Raw genomic sequence first — 12,401 nt, forward strand, 5'->3', positions numbered from 1 at the left:
TTTTTCTAAAGTACATAAACTTTTGAGATTGACTGTATAGCCAATACATCCTTAAGAAATCTTTTGTGTTTTATTGAATAAATGTATCCTTATATTCCTGTAGTGTATATTATTTAAGACCTTGTGCCAGTATTCATCTACCTATTAGATCGTTTTGTTAAGAAGAGGATACTGTTGGCAGCGAATTCGCGAGGTGCGATGCCAGCGACGCGCGATGAGTCACGTAGGGAGCTTGCACAAAGCGACGAAATCGTGTGGACGCGGGGCGTGGATCTCTAAAACCAGAAGACCCCAGCACCGTTGCGTCGGGACGCGTGACACGGATTTCGTGATGCGACCGCAACGTCGTCGTCGTCGTCGGTCGAACGGCGACGCACGCGATGCGTCTAAACCGGGAACACGTGAGAACGAGAACAGAGTCCGTTCGCGTACTTAGTTGCTTACAATACGTATCCAGTTCCCCCGGCTTGGCTGCAGCACTACGAGCGTGTTGCATCGCAGCGGCTGGCGGTGACGGTCGCGCATCGATCGTCCGCCAGCAGCCAAGGCCGAGTCTTATTCGGGCAAGGCCAAGGTCGTTGGCTGGCATTGCCGGCGAGCGAACCGAACCGAACCGTGGCGAGGCGAAGGTGAGGCGAGATCGTAATTTTCCTTCCCCGCGCGCGGCGGCCGCCGGGGGTTGAGCGCGGAAAGTGCAGCCGGGGTCACGGGCAATCCGCGCGCGAGATCGAACGAACGCGGCGTTCTTGGCATTCAACGGGACCGATGGAAAAGCGGAAATCACCCACTGCCGATCGACGGAGTGGGGCGCGCGCGGGTTAGTGGTAAATGGCCCGGACGTACCAATAGCTGTTAATGCGCGATAGACACCTGACTCAATTTTTGTTATAATATTTATAAAATCTTTCCTGTCTTTTTTAAATACTTTATATATTCGATTCTTATGTAACTTGTACACTCGTACATGAAACTGCAGATTCTAACTCAATCATTTTTTAAAACAATTTCTAAATTCTTTTTCTTTAAAGTTGAAACCCCCACTAATTTTTTATAAACATTGCTGCATATTCGATTATTGTACAGTGACTTAAATATCAAACTAGAGATTCAGGCTCAATCATTCTCTAAGACAGTTTATTCATTTTGTAATGTTTGCGATATTACTCTTGATTGTTATCAAAGGTGAGCCGAAACTGGAATCTTCTGTTAGGATCTGCGTGTAAGACGTTGCGCAATAATGACCACCTCGGCGATGATATAATAATGGTATCGCAAACAATATTAGTCAATAGGACGTTTCCTGGTTAGATAATGACGGCAAGGTTACTTGAAAAGTATCATCGTGCTGAGCTCGGCTCGAAGCTGACTCTTAATCGACCTATAATACGAGCCTCGGTTCTCTATGGTCATCTCGCGACTCGCGTTTAATTAACTCGGGTTTCGTGCGTTCCTCAATATATTTTTATTCGCCGGATCGTTTTCAAGCTTGATGACGTTATTGCAAACCGAGCCTACAGTCAGCGAAACACTGCGGCGGAATCAGATGGAATTAGAATCGAATAGAATGCGATTTAAATAATTTCAGCAATTCTATTTCCTGTTCTCCAAATTGATTTAAAATAAATTAACTGTTGCTTTCTCAGAATTTGTTAAAAATTCCAAGTTTCAAATTGAATCAAATTGTTCGATAAAGAAGAAGAGAAATAATCCTGTCATCATTTATTTCGATGAAGCCAGTCTAGCGAATTCAACCTTCATCTTTTGGACTATTTTTAAGCAAAACTAGATGGAATTAGAATCAAATAAAAAGAGTTCAAANATTTAATGAATCTTATACGAAATATTAAAGAAATTGCATCAATAAGTCACAAGCCCAGACATCACGTTAATTAATATTGGACTCCTGCAAGTAAAATCTGTAATTCTACTTCTGAAATGATTTTGTATCTTCTTTACATTTGTAAAATTAAAAATGATAATAGTACAAAAAATAATAAAATATAAATCCAATAAACTATTCTTTTCAAAATTTCTATTCATATTCTTAGTCTAATTTTTATTTCTATGTAATTATTTGTATTATGATTAGGTTGTATGCTGTGTATGTATAGAGAAAAATGTAAAAGCTCGCTGGTACCAATGTTGATTTGTTACACACCAATCCTGTTTCCTATTGTTCAATGATTCCATTCCATTCAAAGTTTAGAGTCTAATCATTGTTTTAAGATATTGAAGATATTAATTGCTAAAGGAAGATGAATTGGCATTCTCAATCAAGTCCAAACCTTGAAGTTGTCTCTTTTATCAGAGGCCTGTATATATTATCTTCCACATCCAATTTTATTGTGTTTCATTGGCAAACTGATACAATTGTTAATATATTGATAATCTACTAAACGACACGAGCCTAATCTACATCGGTTACATGAGAAGTTTATTAACTCTGTTTCAGTTCTCTCTAGTATTCGCCTTGGTCGATATCATTGCACACGTGCGTGAAGGTGCGTGCGTCATTAAAAAACCGAGTTAATTACTTCCGGCTTTGGAATCGTTCGATCGCGAACAACATTAAACGAGCAACCTTCAGATTCGAACTACTTGGAGGCCTTGAATATCATGGAGAAATTTCATCTTTACACATTAGTGGACATCTAATAACTTGCATTGAAAGCACGGGAAGCTATTAAACTGTGACCGTAATTAATTCCACAATTCGTTTGCATAATTAATTATATAATTACTTGTAACCTCGTGAGAGAATCAATAAATATATTACTACTACCATTACTATTANGCTGTATACGTTCCTACATTTCATTTTTTCTTGGATTAAGTTTTGTCAGAGCTCTGCCAACGAGTGTCAAGTACACAGTGAATGCCTTGGCGCCTCGTTTATCCGCTCTGAATATTCTGAACGGAATTTTTTCAAGCATTATCCGTCCACGAGGTTCTTTTTTCATCCGCGATAATTTCTTATTGAGAAATGGGTTATCGGGAACGGTCAGAACGCGTTCGGTAAGCAAGGACCGAGTCAAGGAGCGGAAACCTTGCAAAAGTTCACCGTTAAACGTTACCTTCTATCTGACCGAGCGGCCGCGAAATCAAGCTATCATCGTAACGCTGACGAATCGTCCGACAGGCTTCTTTCGCTGACAAGAACGTTTGACATGACACACGTATGCACGTTCCCATTGATTTGAATTCTCGTTCGAACGCTTATCAAACTGTAAATTATTTCTTGATGAGTACTTGAAATGCCAAACAAGGAACTTTTTTATCGCCAACTTTTTATCGCCAACAGTCTTACTACTTTAAAAACGTGCTTTGCTTCTTATCTAATTCCTTGTATTTTTAATTGTGGAATTTCGACAGATACAAATTGTTTTTAAAATATTTCGCCAATACAGTAAGAAGCTTAATAAATGGAAAGATGGAAAACCTATTCAAATAACATTAAATTCATTCAACTTCACTCTTGCACTTCATCATTTTGTACTTTAATAATAAAATGAAGACTGGACGAACATGTAATTCGGTGCCTCCTGTGTGAGGAACAGAATGGAATTCAGACTAATTTATAAACTTGCTTTGCTTTTTATCTAATTCCTTGCATTTTTAATTGTGAAATTTCGACAGATTTTTTTTTATAATACTTTAGGAGTATAATAGAAAACTCAGTAAATGGAAAAATGGAAAATCTATCGGAATAACATCGAATTCATCCGACTTCACTTTTCTACTTTGACATTTCTTCGATAATAAAATGAGAACTGGACGAGGTCGTAACTCGGTGGCTCCTGAGTGAGGGACGGGGTGGGAATTTCGGCTCATCATAGAAGACGAACCGGCTCTGGTTTTCTAACCGAAAGTCCGTATCCTTGACACAGAAACCCGCGACGCGGCGGTCTAACCCGAGCAAAGCGGTCGTTCCATTTGCGATTCAAATACCAGAAGCGGCGAGGACAAGAATGCCGTCGCAACGAGCCGTACTCTCGAGGGTTCACGATTGCGACAAGACATTTCCTGACTATCGAACATCTCCACTGGTTTCCACTCTCCTTATGATAAGTAGACTTTATGCACTATACATATACATAGATTTTATATTCATTTGTGAAATAAAATTGTATTTACAGATGATTTGGAAAATTTTCATTATATCCAAAAACGTTCCTATAATATCTAGGAACATGCAGTGATATCCATATTATTAATTATATTATTTATGTATTGACTAAGTGACATGCATATTGTTGTTTTTTTAAGGGAAACTTCTATCTAGATTTCATTTTGCATAAAATTCTGATAAGTTTCCTTATGATATCCATCTGCCATTGACCCAATTCCCTCGTTACGGTTCTGCACCTTTTTTTTCACTGTCCGTCCTTCCGTGGAAGGATTCACGGCTTATTAGAAAGATTTGCATAGATACAATGACTGCAATAAATTATGCACATCCATTATCCAATGCGACGCCTTTTGTTTACAATCTACATATACGTTAGTCAATCCGTTCTTCAGTAAACGATACGCTTCAAAATTTCTATTTTTTTTACTTATCTTCATTATCAGAAACGACAAAAATTATTGAGTTAAAATACGTCTTGCATGGATTTGAATATCGAATCTTTACTAAAAACGGAATTACTTGTTGGTTATTTTAATATTTACGATTAGTCGACGTGGATGTCGAAAGTTGCAATTTTTAGCTAACACGATTATATAAATATAGCAACTTTTATCGAACGTTTGCTGCTAACATCCCTTATCTATGCCCGTAGCTACGATCGAAGTTATCTCGGACTGTTTTGTCGATTCATTTTTTTACAGTATGAATCAACAAACGGACGTTAATAGCCAATTCTGTTCCTTTCACGTTCATCTGTTTCTTTCCGTTTTCCCATTCATCTCTTTTACTCATGGCCGACCTTTCCTCGCGGAGATCGTCGGAACGAGACACGCGTGGAAGGATCAAGGTTAATCCGTGTTTTACAGTTATCGCTTTGGTACCGCGGAGATCTCGGCTTATCGGCTCGGTTCAAGCAAATTAACATTTCTCTGGCGCAAACCTCTTTTGCAAGACAGATCTCCCAGCGAGAAAGTCGTCGACGGAAACGGAATCCACTCACACGTTTGAAAAATCTTCGCAGTCTAACATACACTATACATAGTCCAATTATTATTATCTTTTACACAGTCTCTTCTGCTTTATGACAAATGAAACACTTGGAACTTTTCAAAGCTGTATTATATATTTAATTGGTTCAGAAATCTGATTGTTTGCAAGGTACTGATAATTAACGTTAAACATAAACGAAACTCGTGTACTGTGACTCAAGCGACTGAGCAAGTGTTTCATATACATCAGAGGAACATTTGTTGTACAAATCCATTTATGCTAATGAACATATTGTTTGGATAGGGTCGAGCCTCCGGCTATGTAGGTTCCCGTGGTGGTATTGTTAAAAACAATTATACAAATTAGCTCGGAGGAGCCGAGCCACGATCCGGGGCAAGGTTGGCTATAACGGGAATTAGCCGAATCAACGAATTGCTCTCTCTCGCGTCAGCGTGTCGTTAAATTCTCATTGTAAATTTTTGTTTAGGCCTTTTCGACGGGAAGGAGCCGAGCACGTGTCCGAGGGCGTAATTTTATTCTCCTTGAGAGCGCACACGTTGTTGGACATTTTTCGACGTTAAACAGTTTAAGTAACGCCATAAACTAACCCAGTTCTAACATCCCTTCCGGAAATTCCTTTTCTCTCTCGCAATTAGAAGATGGCCTCACGTATTTAAGGAAAGGGTTAATGGGTTCAATGATTCAAGAAGCTATGGTAGACAATTGGATAAGTAGACAGAAATTTAATGTGTAGAAAATATAAAGAGTGAATGTCAAGAATTCAAAAAGACATGATAGATTTGACAATTGGATAAGAAAGTAGAAACATGAAAATATAAAAGATATATGTGATGCACTAAAGTATTTAAAGTATCAGAAATTTCATGCTTTCTAAATCACATTATTAGATTTATAAATGTTTTATTTTGCATGAAAATCCACATAAATAACCTTCTTTGCTTTTCAACGATGATCGAGATCACTAATTTTATTCTTCTGAGAGCAAATTCGGTGTTAGACATTTTAGACATAAAACATTTTAAGTAGCACCAAAAAGCTATTCCAAAAGTCGTTCGAGAAGCTCCTGTTCTTCCTCACAATTAGAAAATGGTCTCACGAATTTAAGAAAAGGGTTAATAAGTTCAAAGATTCAAAAAGACAATTGGGTAAAACTTATTTTGTATGAAAATCCACAGTATAATAATTAACCTTCTTTGTTTCCCCAACGATGATCGAGATCACTAAACGATCGAGGATAGTGAAGGGGACAAGACGTCCCTGAGGATGACGAATCCCAGAATGTTTAGACTGTTCGCCCTTGCTCTATCCGAAATTTCGACGTTCCTTAATACCGTCGAACCGCGACTTTTTTTCTTCGCCTTGTCCTTCGTGGAGACGAGACATAAATCTGTCTTTATGGCCGCCCGGACACCCTCTTTTAAAAGTCCTCAGTCCCGACGCGAGAAAAAGTTCGACGAAAGGAGTCCATAATTCAACTTCCAACTCGACCTTCCCGAGCTCGCTAATTAATTAACCGACCACGCGATCCGATGATTAATCGCTGCGCTTTACGGGTAATTAGTTCGCTACAGATGAAGACCAAGCAATGAAATATATATCTCTGTACTAGAGGACATCGAGAGTCAAGAGTAAAATTTACTTGAGATTTCTCCTTAAAGAAAGTAAATATACCTCGGCTTGGTTTCACCAACTAAAATGTTATTTATAATTAAACGTCAAAGAGTTACATTTAATATATGAATAAATTCAATAAAAATCAGTTTCATCCAATTGATGGTCGAGCGAGAGAGCAACTCGTATGTAAATTACTATACAATATTTTGTTACAAAGGAAGTTTAAATGATCGTCGACCTCGGCAAAGGAAATTCAAACGGGGCTCGCGGTGCTCGTTCAATCGCGTTATCTGACCAATTAAAATCAACAGCTTGACGTTTGTTGCCCTAATAATTCCGAGAACGAAGGCGGGATCCAAGGCCTCGCGGACTGCTTTGCTTGTTTGAACGAACAATGCGACTCGCATTGATTTCAAGCCTCCAAGGTTAGCCTAAGCGAACGCGTAGAGTGCGACGTCGAGCTCGTTCTTCTCTTAACGGACAAAACTATTCAGTAAAGAAAAAGATCATTTAATCTTCCGTAACAATTGACCGTAGGAATTAGTTAATTATTTTCTATTGTCTGGCACCATTAAGTCTCAGGAGACTACAAAACGCTTATTGTCTATTAAGAAATTTAAAAAACATTCCAAATTAGTAATGATCACAGACTTCAATTGATAAATTTCTTTATTTTTTAAACCAGATAATTACGTTTAAAACCAAACTTATAATGTGTTCTATAAAAGATAATCAAAGTTGCCTATACATATGCTGGTATCGAATACTAAAATAAACTTAAAGATTAAGAGAATAAAAATCATTAAATAATGAATTACATAATACATGAAGAATAGTTTCAATAAAATCGTGCAGCTTATTAGAAAAAATTTTAGATAGATTGTTTGGCACGTTCAGTCTTAGGGTTTGAAGCAAAGACTAACACAACAACAAAAATCATTAGATACATTATATAGTTATAATCATGAAACGAATCATACAATACATCAAGAATAGTTTCAATAAAATTGTGCACTTTATTAGGGAAAATTTTAGAATAATATTTTGGCACATTCAGTCTTAGGGTTTGAAGGAAGCTGTTAGAATTTTCAGTTGGCTCTGATGTTTATTTTTCATGAGAAACTGACAATTATTTCTTACTTTTAATTGTTCTGTTCTAAAAAACAGTAATAAATCCATTAAAATTTTTATTGCATTTATATAGATAATTACATATAAATAGAATACTTTTACTTTTAATAGCTATTAGATATAAATAGAATACTTTTACTTTTCCGGAAGTGAGAAAATGTTTTAGTTAGACAGTTATAATTATTCTGTTTCGAGAAAATGAAAGTACTTTTATTTAACTTTCATTTAATATTAAACAGCTTTGAGTTTGAAACCTTGAATCATTCTATAGAACCCTAGTTGTATACAAACGTTTGTATATGAGATGGAATACGTTGGAAATTCCGCATTCATAAGGAATAACAATGAATCAGTAGTACTGATTCAGTCAACTCTGTAATGAGCTCACAATTAAGTTTACAAGTTGTGAACATAATGGAACGAGAAGCAAATTTCTCTGTGAATAAAATTGTTGAATAAATTATATAATTGTAATTATAAAATGAATTATGCACATTAGGGATACTACCAATAAAATTGTGGAGCTTCAGGAAAAGCGATTTAATTGCTGGCATGAATTATTCAGACTAAAGATGCGATTAGTATAAAGTCATAAAGGCTTCGACGTTAAAATAGAATGGAGACAAAGAATGTGGCAAAGAACAGGATGTTTGCGGAGCATTGTAAAACTCCTTAAGGTCACGTTTACGTGAGTCGTTTCAAGAGAAACAGGTAGCATTTGCATACGCCATTGGGACAGTTATGAATGTAAAAAATGACTTACAAAAAGTTGCGAATACAAATTCTATTAGTGAGAGGAAGTTCGATCGGGATTCTTTAAATGAGGAATTGAGAATTGTTCGTAAATGTATTATACGAGGCGAACGAAAGTGAATTAAATGAATAACTGAAGCGTGATAAGCGGCACAGCCCGGGGCCAAGGGTTTCCGTCGAGCGACGATCGATCGCACGATAAATCGCGTCTCGCTTTCGTCGTCGATTGATTCGTCAGACTGGAATTCCAGCGATCAGAGCCCGGATAGACAACCGCGAACGCTGACTCACTCGATTACCCGCGGCATGAGTTGAATCTCAATTAAAGAGTCGTCTTGTCGCCGGTCAAAAGCCCGGCCCCAGTGCACCGCACTCTTCCTCTACCCCTTAACCCTTGCCCCTTCGCCGATATTTTGCACGCGTAATTTAACTGACAAGAAGATAGTATTTTATGCTTTTAAATTAAAGTAATCAGAATAATTGCAACAATTATTTTTATCATTTTTAATAAACAGTGATATAAGAATTTCGAAAGCTAACTTTGGGAAGAATGAAAGATTTCCACGAAGGAAGATCTCGGTTTAATGACCCAACGATTGAGCCTTCCGCTTCGAGCAGAGGGCCACGCAGGTTGCCACGAGTGGCAATTAAAACGCGGGTTTCTGATAAATTTGGAGGTGACTAAACGGGCCAACGATAGCACCGCGGTACGACGGAACGGGAGGCAAAAATAGCGACGTTACCACGTTCTTTCGGAGACACGTGCGCCAAACTGAACGCGATTGTCGGTAATGAACCGGGTTCAACGAACCCCGGGCTTAACGAGTGGTTATATTAGGACTTTGTTTATAATCCGGGTGCGTACTTTCCCGCGCTGCTCAACAAATGATTCAGTCGTACAACGCTTGAGCGTTACGTCTTTTCACTAAAATATCCACCTTCTGATAATGAATTCATGGAACATGTGTAAGTTTCTTTGCGTTAGGGATTTGGAACAAGAAATATGAGGAAGCAAGACAATGTTTAAAATGTGACTCTATTAACACCACCGACAGTTTTTGTACACTGATGTGCTATACTTATAGTTTTTACATTTGAGTACAATTTAGTATTAGCGTTGGTACTCGAATTTGGTAGCAGCTTAAATAATAATTATAACTTTAACAATAATAAAAAAGCAATTATTTTCCTTTTATTTTTTATAGGAGAATTTAAGAAGGGTCATCTAGACCGTGCTTGGTAGGCAACTGCACAAATATAGCAAGTGAACAAACTTCGAGGTAACTCGTAGTTGGCATTCTAGGCAATAACGCAAACTACGAGTTATCTCGTAACTGGCAGTCAACATGTTAATTAATGGTCTTTCGATATTAATGGCTAATACCTTTTCGTAGATAATATAAAACTTTATCAATAGGAAAACTATACAGTCCCATTTTAAAAAATGTTGATGACCTTCATATCTCTACTACGCCTCTACCTACAAAATAGCTCACGACACTAACTGTACCTCTTGAAATTCTTCAACATTATATATAAACATTCTTCTACGTGTAACAATAACAACGAAAATCGAGGTGGTACTATCTCGTGATCCAGCCTGTGCATATTTCTGACACATTAAAATACATGAAATATGAACTTTCGATACCTATAGTTATTTCAAAGGTTCAAACATACTAATTATTCTTTTTTCTTTTGGCAGGTGTATAGTACTTTTGGTAGATTCTTTGGTACTTTTAGTATTACTCTCATATACTTCAGTATAAAAATACAGCTTTTAAAGCATAATTATTTAAATTTGTTTGATGACCATAATATTTAACCGTACATTACAATTTGAAGAACATATTACAATTTGATTAACACTTGAAATGTCTTGCATTTTAATAGAATCATACTTAAACAAGATCATACAATTTTGTCACACAGTCGAACACTGAGACCTTGATTTATACTTATTCCTTTTTCCAAGAAATTATAATGAAGGTTTTAGTGAATCGTTTAACTAACCCGTTTTCATGTGTAAACGGGTCAAGCGATATCGACTGTACGTTTTTAGGTGGGTCAAGGTTCATTCGTAATCAGCATTTTTTTTTTAAGGAGGCCCTTTGCGAGGACGAACCGTGGAAGGTTGACTGTATTTGCCAACGTCTCGACGCGGTGAGGCAATCGAGGATCCTTTCGATGTTAAAGCAACGAAACTCCCGCGGCGGCTAATAACTCAGTCACGAGCAACTTTTTCGGCAAGGTCTCCTCACCCATAACCTTACCTACAGCCAAGTATGACAAGGTCATCGACACGATCGCTTCCAAAATTACGTAAATCCGTTGCGGAACACTCCCAGAACCGTAGTTTAACGAATTTCTTGCGAATTATTACTTTGTATATTAAGTACATTCAGCTTTCCTACAAATGCATGAAATTCACGGTTTATACATGATTAATAATATAAAAGAAATTATGAATATGCTTCGACGAGTAAAGACTGTATCCATAAAATTCCCAATCTTAATGTTACTCTCGTTTCATGATTATCAGTTGGTCTACAATTCTCAGAGAGAATTCCTAAGTACAGAAAGTTCATTGATATTCGGACACTCTTCAATATTAACCGATTTTTGTGAAGATCTACGAAAGAGATGTTTTAAATTTTTATTAGAGGTCCTAATAAAAAAGTTGAAAATCATGTCCTTCATTTTTTTATTCGAAAAGAATAACAATTTTATTAAAGTTATACAATGAATTACATTTTCTAACATCTCAAAGGAAATTCAAATCGTCTGGTTGAATATTAAAAAATTCATTCCGTTTTAGAAGATATGCGAATACTTTCGTGATCAGTCAATTTGCTTTACAGCTAAGATAAATTGTACGGAGTGTCATGAGACTTAAGAGCGGGGGTGTACAAAGCTAGATTAAGTATATTCGCTCGTTATGTAAAGTCGAGTGTCTCGTTGATGGGAACCGATGTTCTCGAAGATGTTCCCTTTGTGGGCGTCGAGTGATGGCACATTTAGAGAGGAATTACGTAACGTTTCAGATCCCTAGGCTACGGTTCCCTCGGACTTTCCTAAATTCGTTAAACGATAGACCAAACTATCTAAGCTAGTCAATGACACGCACTTTCTTGACTGCTACAGACTTTGGGAGTGGATCGTATACATTAACAGTTTAGCAGCCCGTGTACCCTTGTAGCCAGTTATTTTTACGACTCGCGCCGCTATTCGTGACAATTTCAGTTATTAGAGGGTCCCTGAGACCAATGTTCACGCTCTTACACAATCTCAATGCTATTACGCTATTTAAAAAAAATACTCCCCATTCTGTTACTCCTAATTATACATTAATTTGAATACCTCGTCACCTTGGCATAATCTTGACACGTTTAATTATTGGTTAAGATTACCTTACACCATTTTATGCTCTTTTATATTATAATACTTGATAAAAATTGTAGAAAACATTCCCAATGGAAATATACAAAAATACAAAAATCGTGAAACATCTTACTTCACATTGAAAATTATACATCAACTTGAAAATCTCCTGGCACAATCTTGAGTCGATTAATCATTCGTTAAAATCATCTCATGAAGCTTTACTCTCTCATATTATAATAGAATTTGATAAAAATTCTAAAGAAAGTTCCCGATGAAAATATATAAAAAAACTCATAGAACATCTTATTTCTCATTTGAAAATTATAGATTGAAAGAGGGGAAACCTCGTGAAGGCAATCCTGGCATAATCTTGACTCCG

General features: G+C 37.0%; 1 protein-coding gene across 2 annotated transcripts; it reads left to right on the forward strand.

Annotated features, from left to right (window-relative positions):
• Positions 1-85: 85 nt before the first annotated feature.
• Positions 86-2,764, forward strand: LOC113464744 (uncharacterized). Of its 2 annotated transcripts, none has more exons than XR_003389601.1 (2): positions 86-629; positions 2,453-2,764. XR_003389601.1 is itself a non-coding variant. In XM_026816314.1 (2 exons), the coding sequence occupies exons 1-2, from the start codon at positions 381-383 to the stop codon at positions 1,306-1,308; spliced, it is 375 nt and encodes a 124-aa protein (XP_026672115.1). In that variant the 5' UTR covers positions 86-380; the 3' UTR covers positions 1,309-1,763. The 2 variants fall into 2 exon arrangements, 1 of the variants encoding a protein (XP_026672115.1); XM_026816314.1 differs by lacking the exon at positions 2,453-2,764 and adding an exon at positions 1,183-1,763.
• Positions 2,765-12,401: the final 9,637 nt, after the last annotated feature.

This window comes from Ceratina calcarata, unplaced genomic scaffold (genome assembly GCF_001652005.2).
Source record: "Ceratina calcarata isolate Rehan_Ccalc_2016 unplaced genomic scaffold, ASM165200v1 scaffold514, whole genome shotgun sequence".
In the NCBI taxonomy this organism is placed as follows: domain Eukaryota; kingdom Metazoa; phylum Arthropoda; class Insecta; order Hymenoptera; family Apidae; genus Ceratina; species Ceratina calcarata.